This window comes from Calypte anna, chromosome 4A (assembly GCF_003957555.1).
Source record: "Calypte anna isolate BGI_N300 chromosome 4A, bCalAnn1_v1.p, whole genome shotgun sequence".
Taxonomy (NCBI): Eukaryota; Metazoa; Chordata; class Aves; order Apodiformes; family Trochilidae; genus Calypte; species Calypte anna.
In genome coordinates, this window is record NC_044248.1 from 35,630,935 (window position 1) to 35,652,064 (window position 21,130).

The 21,130-nt window shown below is 39.8% G+C and overlaps 1 protein-coding gene across 9 annotated transcripts in view; it reads right to left on the bottom strand.

Moving 5' to 3' along the window:
- FAM13A (family with sequence similarity 13 member A) overlaps positions 1-21,130 on the bottom strand; it is a 127,946-nt gene that overhangs the window by 100,385 nt on the left and 6,431 nt on the right. For 8 of the 9 annotated variants that reach the window (XM_030450294.1, XM_030450287.1, XM_030450292.1 and 5 more), the window contains exons 4-5: positions 12,317-12,497; positions 3,630-3,789 (exon numbers count right to left, since the gene is read on the bottom strand). In XM_030450294.1, the coding sequence (XP_030306154.1) occupies positions 3,630-3,789; positions 12,317-12,497 (341 nt within the window). Of the gene's footprint in view, positions 1-3,629; positions 3,790-12,316; positions 12,498-21,130 lie in introns of those variants that run through there. The other variant, XM_030450295.1, reaches the window with a different exon arrangement.

Below are 21,130 nucleotides of genomic sequence, written 5' to 3' on the forward strand. Positions count from 1 at the left end.
CTAAAAAAATCCCTCTACCTGGTGCAACTTATCTTTTCCAGTGGTCAAGAAGTCTTGGGAAAGAGAAATATAACTGGGATGAAGGTGTTCCTGTGCCTCTTCAGTGCACACACACAGCATGAACAGTAGTTCAACCAGCAGCATCTTAGAGAGTTGTGGGTTTTCCCATCTCTAGAATTTATTAACTTTTGGCTTCCTCGAAAAATGTTTCCTCTAAGCTGCTGCAGTCTGTACCTGAATCAAATGTCCTTAATCCTCTGGAAACTGTAGCATTGTGGATTTCCCCTAGCTATGACCAACATGATAGACAAGATCCTACTTCCTCCACTCGAGCTGTTTTTCCTGTCCAATACACTGCTCATGAAGAAGCTTGTGACTTTATCTGAATGATCCACATATTCTTGTTGTCATTTTAAAAGAGCAGTATCCCTGCTTTTAAGAATCCACTGATTTTACGATGAAAGTGTGGGAAAATATTAAGGTATCCAGAACATGAAGTGTCAGGAGTCATGGAAGTTTGGGATGATGGTAAGCATCATCAAGCACATGAGATGAAGTATAATCCCCTTCTGGGAAGTGATAGCATGAGCCACTGCTCCCATTTCTGGGTATTTGCTCAAAATTAATTAATGAGGGTTGCGTCAACTTCAATAAAGATAATTATGAGCAGATGAGGCAAAGCAACAGACACCTAAGCTGTCTCATGAACAACCAAAGACTGCAGGGAGAAATAATATTCTCACAATACCTTTACACACTAACTGAAGATAGGTTCCTGTTTTTCCAGTTGAGATTTCAGCACCCAAGGAAGAGCCTGAGGCCATGAAAAAGAGATAAGAGTAACAGCAAGGCTCATTTTGTAATGCAGCAAGCTAGAAAGGCATAGAGCACTGAAAGAAGTGCATTGTTTGATGTAGTACTTCTGATGTCTTTCATTACTTTTTTAAACCACTGTTATTTGGTTTCAAGTTTTGCTTTAAGTTAGTCCTGCAAATGTGTTATTATCCTCCCTGTATAAAAAGTTTCATGCTTATACATGCTCTTTCTAAATTCTTAATCAAGAAAATCCCAGGATCAGCACCAATGGCTTTGACCATCGTGAGGTTAATCTTTTAACATAACATAAAACCTAATTTCTTCCTAAAAGTACCTCCACTCCCATTTAAGGGAACACTACCTTTGGTAAGATTTACAGCAGCATTTCAACAAAAAGGAGATATTAATGTTTGTCCAAGAAGTGTGTTGATAAGCTCTAGCCCTACACAATACACCTAGGAGAACACAAAAGGCAGGTCACTTTATCACAAACACTGTTCTAGCCCAGAGGAAAAGACTCTCCACATTCAAGAACATAAAAGAAAGGACAGAAAAGAAATGCAGAGTGTGGATAGCCTACAGCATGCCTGGAGGTGATGGAAGGCCATGGATCAAGAGTGCTGCTGCTTTTTGCAGTTCCCTACAGACTGAAAGCCTCTTCTCTGGAGTGAGAATTAAGGGCTATCATATTCGAGTATGGAAAGAAGAGTGAGACAGGACTGTGGGAAGTTGGGAGAACAAAGTAAACATGGAGAGGAGTGAAGATGAGGGAAATTATGGGAAAGGTAGCAGTGTAGTGACTCAGGGTGAAACACTGGCAATAGAGTGAGTGATTCAGGGAAAGGGATGACATGAATACCTCAGAAGAAAGGGAGCTATCTCAACAGTATCTCCCTTCCTCTCCTCTCCCTCCTGCTGCTCAAAACATAAAAGCTAAATAGGGCATTTAAACAAATGCAGCTGTGTTTGGTAAAAGGCAGGTCCTAATTTTCTTCCCTTTCCTTTCTGTCTGATCCCCCATTCAACCAGGGTTCATGCTTGAATGCAGCATTCTTAAAATCAGTGAGGCCTCAGTTTAAGAATGTTGTCCTGAGCATGCTACATTTCCCACTCCTTCCAACAGAATTATTTAGCATATCTCTTCCCACCTATTTGTAGAGATGAATTCATCAATGGCTTCTCAAGAATCAGTAGCTTTAGTTACAAATGGCTTGATCATTCCTCTCAGGCAGCTATCTGCCTTGTGAGGCAAAGTGAGGAGCAACATTTTTCATCTCACTTGAATAATTGAATCTTTCAGGCTATTTTGTTAGAATAGTTCTGATTGTCACCATGCAATCTGATAACTCAGGTCTTGGAACTGCTATGCAAAATTTCCCAGATCTCCACCTTTGTCCATCCCCAATTATTAATAAGTGAAAAATCTATCATGGCTTTTGCAGCCGGCTGGGGCTTGAAGGAGATGGAGACATATCTGAAGCCTTTCTTCTGGACTCTTTAAAGTACTTCAGTTTTTTACAATTATATTCTTTTTAACCTATTTTGTTACTGAAGTGACCATCAACTGCTAAACATCACAGTCATCTGCCAGGCAGATAATTTCCATTATTCAGAAGTTACAGTGACTTCAGTAACATATATTAGGGAGAACATTGTAAGTCATCAGTCATTCTTCCTCCTTCCACATAAGCATTTTAGGTTAGCATTAATACCAGCTAAAAGGCTGAACAGCTAAAGACTTCCTCACTGATTCAACACATAAGAAAACAACCAACCCTTCTAAAGGGAGCTGGGTTCAGCTTGTACAGATTTCCCTGCAGTTCAGATTCAACAGGCTCTCCTGCAATACACTGCAAATGCAGTGATGTTTTCAGCTGATATCAAGTACTCGAGGGGCAGAGCTTGGGTTTACTTATAGTTTTGCCAAGATAAAAAGCACTGTATTTCTGTAACTTATTTTCTAATGTTTCCATTCCAGCCAGTGAAAGCTATGGGGATTTTATCAGTGGGTGCCTGCAAAACCCTACCAAGGCAAGGCATGTAGTTCAATCCTTTCAAACTCAGGTGCTCACATCTTGGAAGGAAGCAATTATCTGCACAGCCAACATATGAAATAAGTTGATTGCAAACCATCTTCATGACCATTTTGGGCACAGTCTTCAGGTTGCTTTCCTGTAGTAGAGATGGCACAAGCCAGGCAAAGCACTTCCAGCTACCATACTCATTCTTGACAACTTTTTTTGACCTTTAGAATCCTGTGATGTTACACACATTCTCTTCCCTCCAAATATATAATATTTTAATTATATTACTTTTATTTAATTATATTACTTTATATTACTTAATGTACTTTCTTCAAATAGTAACTATTATTTAATATTTGTTTTCAAGTGCACTCAGAAATCACAATTCAGAGTTAAAATGAGATTTAAAACTCAAGTAGATATTTGAGACAAGCAGACTTCAAAGTGGTAAAGGCTGGAGACCTCTGCTGTCCTAAAGCATGCAAGTTCCTCATCACTGATGCACACTATAAATTATCACTATATCAGAAAGCTTGACTACTTCCTGGAATTATTCTGCCTCTTCATTTAAAAATATTTAATTTTTAGCAGATATATTTCCTATATAAATAACAATGACTAGCTAAGAATACAGATGTTTGACAGTATCAGCCTCCAGACTAGCAATGAAACCTAGATTATCAGCAGAACATCAGAACAATGGCTGCCTCCCACTGACCTAAAAGTTTTCTGAAATGAAACCTGCATTACTGATTTACTGTAAGAAAATGAAGTACTAGAGATACTCACTTTTACCAAAAAAATTCTTGCTAGCTCCTCACACACAGGCTTTTCTTCATCCTTCTTCAAACCTTCCAATTCAAACAAGGTATTGTAATTTTCCAGCATTTTTGTCATTATCTTGTTGCATATCTCCTGTTCTTTTATACCTTCAAATCCAGAGGGCACGCTAAAATTTGACAGAACACAAAGCTGTGTTACAAGTACTCAACATGCAACAGTTCCTGCAAAGAGTGTCTGTAACATTTCGGTCATGGATAGAGGCACCAGAAACTTTGTCCTGGGAAGGAGGATTGTATCAATGGTGGTAACAACTACCATGGTTTGTTTGCTGGTTTTCTTACTGATAGTAAATACTGTATCTATTGGTCAAACTATCCACACCACAGAATGTAGGTAGAGGTCTGAGACAAACACAAAATGAGGTCTCAGCAACTTTGCTAAAAAATTGGGTTTATGCCTGCAAGAAGGATGAGTCAATGTTAAGAAAACCCACATGCAGAGCAGAACGCTACAAGTTAAGCAAGATCTTTGCAGTTTCAGGTGATCTCTTGTTGCCACACAATCTCTAATCTCATTTATGAGTTGCCATCTTCTTGAAGGTAGGCTCATGACTCATAGTATTTTCTAAAGTAGCCTAAAAAATTCATATAAGAAGTGGTTTTAAACCTCCAGTTTCTGGGAGAACAACTACCTGGCTGCAGAAGAAGTGCCTTCTGGTTCTCTTGAATTTGGCTGCAGTGCAGCTAGGAATTACTTGCACAGACTTTAAAGGCACACACAAAAGAAAAGGCAAGATACTGATTTAGAAGTGTTATATTCCAGTCTATGGTCCTTGCCTTCCTTATGTATCTCAGAAAACCCTCTCTTGTAAGAAAATGCAAATTACTGTCAACAGAGCACACAACTAATTGAAGCATTTAATGACCATCTGCTGGAATATATGCTTTTTGCACATTTTATTGGACTTTGGTGCTCAAAACTGACTTAAATCCTGTCTTAATGCAGATGTAAGACCTCCAAATTATTTTCTTCATCATTTAAAATACTTCATCCAGTATCATCATCCAGTGTTTCTCATTGTACAGTATTTCCAGCAGATGCACTCTCTCCTCAGTAATCCACAAAGCAGTTGCATGGATAAGAATTTTCTAAGGAACTTATAAAGTGTCAGTGACCACAGATAAGGAGACACAGAAAAACAGGAAAGATCTGAAGCAAAGATGTAGGGGACAAAAACCCAGAGATTAAAAAAAGGTTCAAGCATTTTTGACAAGAGGACAGTTAGTGATTGTATGGGAGGAAAAAACAATCCAACCCCCCCAAAAATGACACAAGTACTCTCTGAGCTATTTTATCAGTGGGTGCCTGCAAAACCCTACCTAGGCAAGGCATGTAGTTCAATCTTGTCAAACTCAGGAGCTCACATCTTGGAAGGGAACAACTATCTGCATGGCCAACACATGAAATAAGGTAACTGCAAACCATCCTTTTTACAAGGATGATATCCTTGTTATATCTACAGGACATCACAGGGATGTAACTTGAAAATAAACCATTGCTCACTATGACGAGCAAATTAAAACGTACAATTAAATATCTAGTGTAGAACTGTAACTATTGCTTCCTGGGGCCAAAGATGCTTTTCAACAAGAAAGTTCTGAAAGCAGATGCCCCCTGAAACTTACCATCAAGAAATGCCTTCTTGTAGGGGTTGCATGCTACTGATCTTTCTCTATATTTTACTCTCTGCAAAATCTACATCTCTATGTCAGCAGGAACAGGATCCACTGCAGCACAACAGATCTTTGCAAACTCCAAAGAATCATCTTTACTGCTGTAATTTCAACATGCAATGTGTGATAGTCAAAAGACCTGAAGTTTAAAAGAATTGGATGATTCTACATTGCAGGACACTTGTCAACTGTAAAACAGGTCAGTCTCAGCTGCCTTTAATAAATCCACTGATTTCATACATTGTGGCCTCAGACCAAATATAGAAAAAAAGGGACAATGCCTATTGATGGATGTGCATGTGTACATGGGTCAATCCACTTAAAAGAAAGTCACATATTCACCAAAAGACAGCAGTTGGCCTGAATAAAAGAAAATGTACATATGCAATAGGCCCACGCAACCATCCTGACTTAAGGAAACCCTTCTTCCCCTGCTAAATGAGCTGGCACAGTGCAGAGCTTGCTTGATAACTCAGGCAAATCTTGACTGTTACCCTTCTGATGTGCTTCTCTGTAACAGAGTGCCACTGAAATAAGCCTGGTATGCCTACTAGTTTAATTCCTAGGAAGTGGTCTGAAAATATACTAGACCCAGCTCAAGACAAGATAAAGACTGCAGATAGTGTCAATGAGTTTTGGAGCAGAATCTTGATGTAAACTACATCTGCTGGGAGCCAACACCTTTCTACTGGCAACAACTAACAGCAGAAACAAGAAACAGAAGAACTCCCTAGGTGAAAAAGAGCCCATGAAACTTTTTACAAGTTTCATGCTTTTTTGCCCTCTCTTCCCCAGTTACTTTGTCAGTTAAACTTTACTGAACGAGATCTGTGAAAACTCTAACATCTTATTCTAAACAATTCTGTACATGTATGGTGATATGCATATGTAGAACATAAGGCTAAAACTCCTTTTATCACCCCTTTCTGAATGTAACAGAGCAAAGCAGCATGAATTGTTTTATTTTAATGGCAGTGTAACATACATTATCCATTACCATCTCTCTGCCACTTAAACAGGCATATTTTATGAAGTTTCTGATTTATTTTTTCCTTTAATTGCTGTTATTAGACCTCCATCATGGCAAGGGCTGTTACAATCTTTGAGCTATCCGTGGTGACCTTTTCCTTGCAATGCATCTTCAGTTCAGCATATATAAATTTAGATTATAAGCACGCATCACCCTGAATAATTATGCAAGTTAAAACCCATCTGTTGCCACACTGCATGATCCACCAGCCTGACTAGACTTTCTGAAAATGTGTGTAAAATATAGTAATATCTTGCTACTGCTTTTCTTAACCTGTAAAGTTGTGATATCTACAGATTTCACTTCAATTCACTAAGAAAACTCAGTCCTATGAGAAAGTATTCTCTCACACTTCCACTTTCCTGATCCACATCCTTGGAAATTTTTAATATTCTTTTGTCACAATTCCTTTATGTCTAACTTACACGTTAATTAGGCATTATAACTGTGTTGCTTTCAGAGTCTGACACACATTTTACTCCAGTTGAAATTTCCTTAATGGTGGAACTTCATTCCTTTATAGTCACATATGTACAGACTACTTCAGTAGCAGCACCACAGCATCAGCTTCACTACCAGAAATTAATTTTCAAGAATGGAGGAGGGGATACTCAAGAAAGTTAGCCTCAAATGGGTTAAACCACATCAAAGTCCTCTGTCACAATTCTTACTCAAAACTAAATTGACCTGAGGTCAGATTAACTCACTGTGAAAGAATTACTTACATCTTGTGTGGTAGACAAATGAATTTACCTCAGGGTCCCTGCAAACAAGCTCTAACAAGCTAAATGCACAGTAGACTTATGGAATAGTGAATCTCCAGAATCTACAGAGAGTGGAGCAGTAACACATCCAAACATGACTGCATCCAGCATGAGCCAGGCTTCCCTACAAGGCTATCTCTCCACCCACCACACCTGAGAAACTTGCTTCAAGTGGAGATGAGGGCCAGGAGGGCTTAGGATGTAGTCATCTGCCTGTGATGAGCTGGACTGAGATGACTGCATTGATTTCCCTAGGCAACAACTGCTGACAGCTCCCTGTCACAACTGGGAAAAAGTGATTTACATGGGAAATGCTGTGTCTCATTACAAATTCCCAAAGGTGTTTGACCCTACCCCCTGAGAGATGAAGAATGCACATTACCATTTCCTGAAGTGACTTGCAGTAGTAGCTTGTGTGGAATGACAGATCATAATCTTAATTTACAAACCACTAAGGGCTATATGCTCTGTCTTCTCTGACAGCTGTTTTGCTATTTGTACAGTGTCTTTTGTAGAGGAACTCCACAAAGTCACCTTATCAGTCTCCTAGGGGATCTTGCAAGAAGAGAAGAGACTCAGAAGCCAGGGAATGTTGCATTTTGTTTTGTTTCTACAGTCCTTGCAAAACACTTCCATTAGTACCTCAGATGCTCATGAGCTCCTCAGTGAGCATAACTGAAGATTTTGAGAGCAGGGCTGCAGTAATCTTAGAAGGTTACAACTTCTGGCAGTTTGTTTCATCCCCCTAGACAGATATGTAACAGATAGGACTTGATGGCCACAGCTAGGCCCTGTACTTCAGCTGATGAAAGTGATTTATCTTAAAACAAACTGGTGGAGCTAAAAACAGGTGTGGATTCACGTCTGCAGACTGCTGCAAGATCAGAGGCTAACAGTTAAACATACAGCAACACTAACTTGAGGCAGGTGCTCACCTCACTGTGTCCAACTCATTTACACACTCTGCATCCTTTACAGGCTTATGTCTCACCATTTTGGACCAAAAGCAAGGGCATATATAATTACTGAGATTTTAGTGTTTGATTCTGATCGTGGAGTCACATTTTTTGTGGGTTTTGACTGCACTGCCTGAAAGCAAAGTCTGTTCACATAGTGTTTCAAAGGAGTTCTAGTTCACCGAGGAGTTCTAGTTCAGTCCCTCTGCTTCAATTTCAGCTTCATAGACCAAATCCATCCATGTAGGCTTCAAGGCTACTAGAAACCAAGTTAAGAAATTAATGCAGAATTTTAGATCATATTTTAATTCTTACAAATTCAACAACTCATTGGAAGTCTCTTTGAATCTCTGAAATACCTACTACTATGCTAAAGATGATCTATTTTCTCCATACTTAGAGATAACCTACCTTTTCCTCACACCTAATACTTTCCTGTACAACCCTTCAGGTCACTTCTCTTTCGTAGTCATCATACAGATGTAACTGCACCTAACAAGCATTTCAACTGGATACCTGCATCTGTCAGACACTTTTGGGGGGATGGAGGATACAATATGCTCAATATCTCTACTGCAACAGCAAAGAAATTAGTGAGAGCTTGAATGATGGGGGCTGCATAAGTAGATGGTTCTTTAAGAGAGAGTTGGAAAAAAAAGGTGCAAAAGGATCCTCTGCCTTACTCTAACTGGCAGACCACCTCAAGTCTCTTACTATCCCAACCAAGGGACAGGATTAGTGCAGCAGAGATACCAACCTCTGAGAGAGCAGAGAGGAGGAGACAAAACTCAGCTGGTCCTCTCCTTCCTCTTCATCATAAACTGAGAGCTGAGCAGAGACACTCAGTAGCCATAACTAAGGCTACGGCTCTACAGGAGCTGAAATTCAGGCCACTGGACAATAACTTCCTCCAAGAGTAACCACACTGCAAGTTTTAATATTCTACACAGATGAGCCCAATGACAGAAAAGACAAGTCTTTTATGTTCTGATATCTTCATGTTCATGGTTCCACAAGGGCTGTATTTCTCTGTAAACTTGACCTTTAGCATCCATCACAATAAATATGAACAACCCAAGTTAGAAGAAACCAGTGCACTAAATCTCAAGCCATCAGATTTCTATGTTGAGCTGTTTGACCTTGTAACTTACATTGTCCTGTAGCTTACATCACATTTCATTACAAGGAATAGCCATATCCTCCCCTCTTCTATCCACTAGAAATACAGAAACTACAAGATAACCTTTGTTGGAAAAGCACCAGTGCAGTTTGTCAAACAGCACATAAGGAAGCAGGGGAAGTAGTGGATAAGAAAAAAGTAATAAGGGTTGAAAGATGAAGAAATGAGATAAATTACTGAGAACATGACACAGAAAAATAGAATGAGATGAAGAGAATTAAAATGAAGTCAAAATGTCTGGAAAGTGGCCACATGGGGAGATTTATTCAATTGTTAAACAGCTTCAGCTATGGAGTAGGAGATAATATGTTTAATTAGCTGAAGTGTCACTAAAAAGGCCCTGTAGAAAGTAATCTTTCACTATCAGCAGATGGGCTTTATTTTCTCTGACACTGTGCATTAACTACACAGACTCCAGCACTGATTTTAGACATGAGTGTGAATTTCTGACAGAAAAATTTCAGATCTTTCTGCTTCAGCAGTATAATTGCTGACAATCTGGATGCTAAGCCTTCTTTCCTTGTCCCAGTGAAAAACCTCACACACTGTTTTGTATAAACAACACACAGAGGAGCATTCAACTGCAACCACCTGCTGATATTTAATTTCTGCAGCTAGTGTCTCTAGGGGCTGTTTGCAGCCAGCAGTAAGACCTCCCTTGCCAAGGCTTTAGGCAGCCTTACTCCAGAGCTCAGACACATGCTCTGAGGATCTATCTCTGCATGGTCAACCAGTTGTCTAAGCCCAATGCCTCAAGTTTAGTCCTGCAAGTTCTTCTCCTCCTCCTCCTCCTATCAAAGCTTTGTTTAAACAGATGGTTACAGTTCCAGCAATTTGAGACTGCATCCATTAACACTGGACAAAAGGGCATTTAAACTGGTGCTCACAAACTTCAGGAGTACCATTCTGAACTTGAAAAGAGAAAGATGTGATGAAACACATAGCTGAATTATCAGATAGTGAGACTTACTTTAAATAGAAATCTGCATCCCTTATTCTGGCATTTGGGTCTTCTGAAAAATGGAGTTGTTAAGTGTCAAGACTTACTTTCCTTTTGCTACATGAGCACTTATTTTAATGAGCACTTATTTCAATGCATGTCACAAATGCAGATCTGGCTGCATTTGTATACAGCCACAAGAGCCCTCGTGCCTTAATCTCCAGTAGCCATGGCCTTTTCCAATCTTCTGCAGTGGAATGAGTGGTTCTGCCCCTCCTACATGCAGACCCTATACCTTACAAAATTTTTTTTGTCCTTTCTATGCCATCTTAGGAGCAGAGGTTAGTTGAGGCAACACTTATGCAGCTTTTAAGAAGTCTTCTTTTGTTCAGTTTAGGGAATGGCAATTGCAATTCCAAACTGCAGTTCACTACATTCTACACCAAAAAGTATGCAGAGATAAATTTTACATTTTTGTGAATGATGTGATGAGTAAATTAATAATTATTCCAATAGCTACTTAGGAGTTTGAGTCAGAGATTTAGTCACTGGTCTCAGATTTTATAATTTATTTTGTTTGTTCTTGATTCTACCAATACATTTATGCAGAAATCCCCAAACTACCTATACTAATATAATCTTTAAAAATTTGTTTTGCTTTTCCTCCTCAGAAATCTGCAGTATTGTACTTCCATTAACTCTCCTGTTCATGTGTTCCTGCACATACTACTGCCTTTTGAGTTTTCTTTTCTTTTGGAGAGGAAGACAATTCTTTTCAAAATATGCCTTATTCTTTTGCAATAACACAGCTCATGTTTTCATCCTGACATAATATGATGGATCCTTTCACATCCATGAGCGATATCTTAAAGAAGAGGCAGCAGTGAAGTCACAAGGATGAGCTTTGGTTTAAATGTTTCATCTTTTCATGTTCTCTCCCTTATCAATGGAAAAAGATATACTCCTTTAAAAAGAGAGCAGGCAGCATCTGGCCTAGCTATGTGACACTGGCTCAATACATTAAAAGGAACCTAATTTCTGCTTTCTCTGTTTAAAGAAATCCACTTCTTTCTACTGGCTACAGAGGAGGCCTAGACAGACAGTCTCAACAGGCAATTAATCTAATCTTAGTCTCATAAATCTACTCAAGTTTGTTCCAGAGTGAAATTTTAAAAGAGTCAATACAAATACAGCATTTGCTAAAAGGAAATAACTTTCTTTTCAGATACCACACTCCTTTCAAGACTGATGACTGAACTAAGCTTCCTTTGTGTCTCCCATGTCTTAGACCTTGGATGCCAGTGAGTGTATTACAGACAAGACCAGGGTGAAGATGCTAATGGTGCACTGCATCACAGCAGTCACTCAAAAAAAAAAAAATGCTCTCTCATGTGTCTTGCACTTGGAAATAACTTCTTGCTACTGCTGCAAGCTTCACTAGCATGTATAACATGCTGTCTTCACCACAAGCACCAAGGAACTGGGCCCAATGAAAGAAAGCAGTAAAACTAGTGAGTCCAATAAGACTCAAGAGGCCAATGTAACCCCATAACCTCCAGAACAGCTTCTGAACATACTAGAAGGTTAAAGAACACAGAATAGAATCATCAGCATCTTCAGGATAGACACCAGATCACAAGGCAAAATCTGCAGAGAGTATGCAGTATCCATATCTAGAAATTATATGGCACCTGAGTGGTGCATAAGAGTAATTTTCCTCCAGGTATCCTATCTCCAAGCCTTTTCCAGTGAAGCATTCATATTATTTGATGGCAAAGGAAGCAAGCTGTATGAGCACAAGTCTCCTTGCACCTACACAGTCTGAAGGCCTTTTATTGTTATACTCCTGCTCTGCTCTCAACACATCAAGAGAAAACTGACCAACAGTCTAGCAAAATAGAAAGAGGAGATGGGAGAGCAACTGAACTCCCATTCAGCTCAAACAATAGTTTTAACACTAGAATTTATCACAAAGCCCCTGTCATTGCTTCTGATTGATAAAATAATCAGTGCTTTGAGCTACATTTCTTGCTGTCTGCTCTGTTACACTGTTCATCAACATACAGGGATAAGTGAAAATACCAACTTACTGAAAGCAGTTTGGTCCAAACACAGTGGCAAGATTGCAAAGGTTCATCCTGTTCTCTACATGATGTTCAGCAACCTTTACCAGGAACTGGCACAGATACTTCAGCAGGCAGTAATGAGCATCAGGCAGTTCTTTAAGGAGCTCTTTCAAATTGCTCTCCTTCTGCATGTCATTCCTAGTGTCTAGAAAAAAAAGAAGAGAAACAAAAACATGTATATGGTTTTCTACACTGCTACCAATTTACTTACATGAGGGAGCAAACAGTGGGATCTAAAATTTAGTCTTATTTCTGCACAGAGACACAGAATTCTCCACACCACTGTTTTCTCAGGGAACCTGAATCTTTATCCTGAGCTTCACCTTGGCCACTACTGGCATTGTTTCATGCTCACCTTACAGCTGTAATTGTTTTCCTCAGCAGAGTCAGCAGTGGTCATAGCTAACAGGAGAATATTTATATGGTAGTACATAGATATATCTGCTTTAACTCCAGCTCTTCCAGCTCTACCAGATCTCCTAGTTCCATGGTTCTTCTAGATCTTATCTCTACTTTTCGAAAACCTGTCTCACAGTCTATTTTGGTTTCCCTTTCATGAAAACCTTCAAAATGAAGAAAGCAAGAACAGAAATCAAAACCTGCAAATTCTTTGCTTCCTTCCTCCTCTGCACAATAAAACACTTTTCAAGAAGTAATTTGTATCTACCAAGATCTTCCATTTGCATGTTAAAAAAGGCAGACTTTTGGAAGTAATTAATTATTTGCTTCCCATTATGACAAAACAGGATGCTTTCATAGCTGCAAATAAGAATTTCTACTCTCCACCAAAACACAACGTAAATATGCAGAGTTCTTGGGGGTTTATGCCACAGCATTTTCAGACAGAAGACCTCAGACCCTAAAGGTTTTCTTTATCAATCTAATTAAAAGCAGTGTCTATTAACATGAAGACAGCTGTGCCTTTATAATAGGTTTTTTTCTGTGTTTATCAGCCTATGAGGCTGATGGTGTTAATGCTAGAAGACTGATGTTGGGTAATTGCTTTTTCCTTACAGATGTACTGCTAAGGTTTAAAAACAACTCTAGTGGTAGGAATAAAGTCTTTATTCCACAGAGCCAAAGTGAGATCATGCTAAACACTAACCTTCTGTGTTCCCTGTAGCAAACTGCTTTGCTCCAGAGTAGCTGCTGCCTTACAAAGGGGAACACAGACATCCTCCCCATGCTTAAGGTAAGAAAGCATTTTTTCATGCAGAGGATGTTATGATCATTAGCAAGGAGATTTACCCAGCATTCAACCAAAACCAAACTCTACTCAGTCTTCAACTTAGTCAGGAAGATGTAATAAAGCAGCCTGGATTGGAAATTTCTTTATGGAGAGGGTGATCAGACATTGGAATGGGCTGCCCAGGGAAGTAGTGGATTCTCCGTGTCTGGAGATATTTAAAAAGAGACTGGATGTGGCACTCAGTGCCATGGGCTGGGAACTGCAGCGGTAGTGGATCAAGGGTTGGACTCGATGATCTCTGAGGTCCCTTCCAACCCAGCCAATTCTGTGATTCTATGATTCTATGAAATGGCTCAGCAATGAGATGCTGCCTCTTCTGTAGGGCCAGCTATCAGCATGCAGAGGTCAAGACTGTCTTTAAAAGATCCCATGCCTTGTGCTGCAGGAACAGAGAACATTTTACATTTCCCCAACATTCTTGGGAGGAAAGCAGGAGGGTGAAAACAAAAAAACCTTTGAAAACAGTGTAAAGTATGTAAAAATGCCTCAGAAGTTTCATCTTAATTTTTAAATTTTTTTATTTCCCAGAAATATTCTAGGCTGGATTACACAGTATGCCAGGAGTAGATTGCTTGGAAAAGTAGTTTGCTGTGTTAAATCAGCAATCTGTATAAAAATATCTGAAAGGGATTCCTGAGAACTCAACCATAAATTTGCAATGTGATTTCTGTTTTACAATCTGACATTTTTGTAGCTAATAAACAGGATTTATCCCTCATATAGTTCAGGAAACAAATTATTTCTGTATGTATGTAACTGCCACTTCACACAGTTGACCTTGATTTTATCTGCTTCCAAGCTTAGGTTTCTTGCCTTACTTGAAACACATAATACAGTTCATGGTAAGAGAAGCCTTTTTAAGTTTTGTATGCATGGAGAATTAATTTTTATGTATTTGTTTTGGCACCACAGACTTAATTATGAATTATTTCCTGACAGCAGGCCGAAGTTTAAAATGCCAGGACTAAACATTTCAACAAACTGATTAATTGAATCTTTTTTTCTACAGCTAAGAAATTAGCTCCTTCAGAAAAGTCAAACATCAAATATGCATGAAGTAGATGAGTAAAAATCTTACTTGCCTATTTTTTGCATGTATTTCTTTAAATTTTTTTTAAAGCTATATAGAACAAAAAGCATAATGACTTCAATAATTACTTCAATACTATGCTAGCCTGATAACATGAAGAAATCTGATTTTTTTTTCTGCCACAGAATTTCAGGACACTTCTGAATATTGCACAATGGAATAACAATAAGGGAGTTAATTGGATTTGGATTTGCTCTGATCAAAGTGGACTGGACAGTCTCTGACTTGATTACTAATTATCTTTTCATGAAGCTCAAAGAAAACCAAAACAAAACTAATTTCCACATAGCCAGAACATTAAAATTCACCTCCTAGCATACTTCTCAGAAAACAAAACATCTAGCACATAGTGTTTCCTAGTACAAATTGCCACGAGCAGTTATGATAAGGACAGCCAAAGCCATCTTTTGGAAAAAATGCACCTCTTCCACCACTATCACCCCACCACCTAATTAAGAAATGCCCTTGAGAACTAATTGCCTCTCTGAGCCTCCCACTGGGGCTTTAGATTGACAGGTACTTTTCCATTTACTGAAAAATTTTCCATCCCTTCTAGACTAGAAATATGCTAACAGCCTTCATAAAACATCATGAACACAGGTTTGCACTCAGACAACAAACAAAGCTATTGACCTCATGGCATCAGTTGTATTTGGTGGGTAGGATGTCCCTGTTCATTAACCATGATGTATTATGTGGTATGGATCAACATCAGAGATTCTTATCATCAGGCACAGCAGAACCTTTGTTCATTTCTGTACTTTCAAGAACAGAGGCAGATATCTGATCATAAGATCTTGAGAAATTACCCTAACTGAAGGACACAGAGACACATGAGGCAGCAAGCCCCATTTACTGAGCCATGAAATTCCTTGTCCTTGTGAAATGGGAAAAAGAAAATGCAGCTTTCCTCTCTCCTTTTCCAGTGCAGAAGGAAGAGAAGGAACTCACACCTCTCTCCCAATACACCCCAAACCACAAAACTAATTTGTCAATGCTCCTGCTGCTGGCACTTGTTTCATAGATTGACTTTATTTTTAAAATTTACTATTAAAATTTGTGGCAAATTTAGGGAGCAACATGCATACACAGTATTACATATTCACGCATTTCTCAGTATGAGTGTACCTCTGCTATCCACAACCATATCCTTTCATCTAAAACATGAATACTACTACCAAAAGTAGTATTAAGTCATGACAATCAATTGCCTGGAGCATTCCTTCTCCTTTTGTCCAGCTGCTATACAGTTTTTCAATTTGTTTTAAAGTGAATCACTAAATTGTACCCAGCTGGCACTGACCATCAGAGAAGCATTAGAGCACCAGAGCTGTTTATGATACCACACAGACAAGCACAAAGTGTGCCAAAGCCCTAAGCTTATGCACATGCTTCATTTTGTGAAGTACAAACTGTCCTGGGGAAGTCAAGACATCCAAGTGCAGTCTTTCTTATTCAGCCAGATTAGAGAGGGTGGCATGAAGCTGAGCACATGCTTCAGTGTCTGCAGCCTCCTGAGACCAGACAAATGAGCTTGTCAATAATGGAAACAGCAGAGTGCCAGATTCTCAAAGGCAATTCATTAACCTATATTCAAGTCATATTTTCACATACAGCCAGCTACCAGCACTCTCAGGATTTTTAAGCACAGCACATCTGAAAATTTTGCCCAATACAGCAGAGAGGAGAAAGCAGTAAACAAAGAGTGAAGGCTGTGGGAAAGTGCTCTCAAAGCAGAGTCAAAGGTATCCACTTTTTCATTTTGAGAGCCTGCCAGAAGCCATGTGAAGCAGATGACACCCCAGCAGAGGTCTGCAAGAGAAGCTTGGCTAGACGATCAGCCAGGAAGGGCTTGAAATCACAAATGGGATGGTGGTTTCTGGGCTGAGGAAGGGAACAAAGCCAGCAGCCTCAGGCCAGATTTAGGTTCAGCATCCAGAGGACACAGAACACAGCATGACACAGGCAGAGGGCCAAGGAAGCCAGAAAGGGCAGTGTGGCACCTCAGAACTGAGCTAGGGACTCAGTACTGAGTGGCAAGTCAAGGAGACAACTGAAAAGCACAGGCAGGCTCTCTAAAAATGCTAATTAACTAGGAACAGGAGTCTCAACAGTGTAGGAGACAGACATTTTCAAGGGTGTTTTCAGTCTTACTTAATTACAGTATACACCCACAGATCACAACAAGAGGAACATATTTTCCAATGGTTCATCCTATTTCTGGACATACTGAGTTTCTTGGACATGCTACAGTCACAATTAAATTCCCCAATCCATCCCTCTTCATGCTACTCCTTCCCTCTGCAAGGCATGCTTCCTGAACACCATGAAAGGTATGGATGTCTGCAGACAGGTGTGTGTAATTGCTTCACTCGTGTCTCAAACAGTCTGAACCCAAACAACTCCAGTTGGAAAGCACTGAAACCATATCAGCACAGTGCCATGCCCTTCCTAATTATCTCTGCTGTGAAGCAAGGAAGAGTCTAGAGCTCAGTGTCATGCTAACATGTCTGCATAGCTTTCAGCTGCTTTGCATACTACCACTTGGAGAGCAAGACATAAAAGCTTGCATCTGCCTGTAGCCATCAACATACCCTAGGAAGTTAATCTTTGGCACACAGGCAGCAGGTTGTACACTGAAGTGCCACTACACCCAACAGGCAATTGAAGGAATCAAAGCATTTCTTTCCACCTCCATAATCTACAGGACGTGGATCTCCAGCCAAGAAACAGTGTGCCTCAGACACGATCCTGCCCCAGAGGAAAAGATAATATCACATGTTGTTGCCATCAGCAGCAGAAATGCTGGAAGTCCTCAAGATAAGAAGGTTGTCATTACAATCCAACTTGAGACCCCTTGCTCTCCATCACTTTGGCACTTTGCTGTGCCGTATTTCCCCTTCATTCTGACATTCTGCATTTGCACTTCTTTTGCAGCTCTGCTGACTGTCACAATCTGCATTAAAAATCCAGTTCCAAAGGTTTTTTTTTTACTGCATAACAAACATCTTATACAAGTGGAAAGCAGAAGTTATTTCTCTAGTTTGGAACTAACCCTGATAACAACAAAATGACAATAAAACCCACAAGAAAAGGTTAAAATCATGCCACAAGAGCTGGAAGAATCACAGTGAATCTGATTTTCTGCACTGCTGCAGTTACCATGGTTAGAGGGTCAGCTCTCATCTATTTATTTTCATTTATTCATTTTTCATAGTCACTGTTTAGGTTGAAATTTGACCCCTAAAATCCCCCAGCACAGCCTATATTTTTGGTTCTGCTTGTTCCTGTAACTCAAACAGCTGCCAACTACTAAGCATTCTCTGAACTGACCAGTTGACCCAGTGAGGAGCTGCTCCCTCCCATCACCTTCAATCCCTCTCTCTGAAATCAGCAGGGCTGCTCCTGGGCACCAGGAAAACCCTTGCCATCAGTGGCAGGCTGTGAGCTGGAGGAGGTATGCAGGATAAAACTTATATCTAGCTGCTGTCCACTGAAGAGTATAAATTCTCTACATGAGAGCAATGTCAAGAAGCCAGGGTCATCAAATAGCATTGAACTTGAGTGAACCCTAAAAGAAGACAGAAGCCCACACATCTTTGTATTCCTGCTGGAGGAGGGAATGCAACAACAATGATAAAAGAGAAAAGGAAAAAGACAAGTTTTTGTTGTGCTAAAAAGTGCAATAGGAACCTGTCTTGCTGAAAGCAAGTGACCTGTGAAAGGGGTAAGAGCTGTGCATGCAGCTCCTAGTATATACAAATTTCTCAAGAGTCAGTGTTCATGATATAAAAGATAAGGAAAGAAAAGCCAGAAGGAATAAACAAGCTCACACAGGGATTGCTGTGTGGGACCTGATGAGGTTTCTGAAACTTTCACCCTGATGTAAGCACAGCTTGTTTTTCTTTTCTGTTTTGCACAGGCAGGCACAGAAAAGAGATTGTGCATAGAAAAGAGATTGTGATGGACATTTTTGACCCAAGAACACCCTGCAAGGAGCAGCCTTAATACTTGTCAGGTGCTCTGAGGAGACAAGCCAACACAAAGATCACTATCAGCCTGTCCCAGGCCCCCACTTGCTACAGGCATCTCCAATCAACATCTTGTAGAGAGTGAAGCCCTTCTCAGCAGCCACTCCCACTGCTCTTCTCCAGCGGCAGAGAGAGGATGTCTGGATACACCAAGCAGTTTTTAGGATACTCTACGTGATGTCTTCTGGAACTGAACAGTCTTGGCATTATGCTGGATGTTTATATAAACAGCAGTGAGCCAGGATTTGGGGGCAGTGTGCAGAGCTCTGTTTCACACACCACTGCACAGGCTGCAGACAGCATGACAAACCAGCTGTGCAGGCTTCCTGAGCTACCAATAGGTCAGGTTCTCTCTTTTTCAAAAAAGGGCAGGTTATTTACTCTTTAATTTGGTAACAAAGACTATATTTGGAATTAAAAAAGGTTACAGCTACAGGTAAAATCTATAATTTTCAATGCTGCTATTTATAACTAGAGGAATCACTCTCTAAAAATTTTTACAGGAAGTAATTGCGTTTTACTCTCAAGCCAAGATCTCAGCTGGCTTTAAAAAAATATGCTGATACTAATCCTTGAAAATATTCCAAAGGAACTCTAACATAATCCCAAAAAGCATTCTCCCAAGCAAAGCTTCAACAGGAGGTAACAGAGAGGTTGTAACAGAACTTATAATTGCCTTCACTGTAGATACGCAGTGAAGCGGCTCAAGATTTAAAGTTATTTTTTAATAACCTGTTGGCTTCAAAGTAGCTTGACCTACTTTCTTCATAGTTTACACAAAGAACACCCAGGCACACACTCTCTTGGTACTATTTTGCAACAAATACCCTTGTACATACTTCGATAAGTGCATAGGTAACTCCTCCAATCCTGCATAGCTGGTTGATTATTTAGCTGTAAATAAAGGCCCACCTACCACTTAAAATAATCTGAACCTGATGAAAGTCAGCAGTGTCTTTCACAGCAACTCATGTAAAAAAACCTCATTTTTCTTCAAACCTTACAAAAGCTTTCCTCTTGCCATAACAGCCAATCTAGAATTTTTCAAATATGATTTTTTCATTCCCCCTTAATCAAAATTACAGTGGGACTATAACTGGAGTTACTGTGCAGTGCAGACAAACTTAGCCACACGTCACAGCTGGACTGACTTCTACAGAACTGCATTCTTAAGTTACTGGTTTTTGAAACAAGAAAGCTTGGTGAGTAACTCTGTTGAGAAAGGATATCTATCTCTTTTCTGTAAGAATTACTGGGGGGATTTTGCATTTCCTATGGGAAGCAGATATGAATTAAAATTTCCACAAACAGCACCAGTCAAAAGGACATCAGAAGATTCTGGTGTAATCCACTGGTGTGACCTTTGTAGGAACAAGAATGTAGAAGAGCAAAGGTGCTAATTAAAGAAAAATTCCACTTAAAATAGCAATTCATGAGAAAGAACATAAGTGAATACAGCTCATGAGTCAGATCTTGTGAAAACTACAAGACCCAAAAGCAAGCACAGCTACAATCAGAAAAAAAGGAGCTTTCTAAAACAACAGCACCTTCCTACACAACACTTCTGAACCCTACCCCTGCACTCCAGACAACTTTACTAAATGAGGAAAGTATTTTACACAGCCCATATGCAGCCTGATTACAGATGAAATGCCTGCACTCAAAGGAAAGCACAGAGCTCTTCCCTGATGCACCCTCCACACTCTCTACATCCCTAAACAGGAAAGAAAGAAGACAAGGTTGTGTTCTCCCTCCTCCAGGCATGTCTGACATCTCCAGTGCAGGCAAGAACAGCAGAAGAGAGACCTCAGGACAAGAGTCTGAGAACTTTGCACTGTCCACTGGGGATGCATGTCAGAATGCATGTTTGTCCTCTGCAATAATCTATCTTTACTGTAAAGTTCACACCTCTGGTATAATACACCCACTCACTTGGCAACATTTTTGAGACATCAAAGAGAGACATCAGCTACCTGCAGCAAGAGGAAAGAACTGCCACTGACCCACATGGAAAAGGCCAACCACCACCTATTCCACATAACAACAACATGGACTGTCTGCTACAGATGAATTAGATGGAGAAATCATTTGACAGAATGCTGTGAAATTTCCAACTCTGTAAAGAAGAAATTACATTCTATCTTATGTCTAATCCATCACTTCAAGGAGAAAAAATAAAAAAACCCCCAAACTTCTAGGTTGTGAGCTCTGATGAGGAATAAAAGACAAAGCCTGCTGTTCCTCGCAAGCTGGTTAATTTTTTTATAATCAAATAACTTAGTGAGAAATAGAAACTTAGACGACATATGCTTTGGGCCCAATGGACACTCAGTTTGATTAACAGAACTAACAAAAAGTTGTAACTTTCTGAAGTTGGTGTAACTCTTTGGATTTCAGTAGAATGAAAC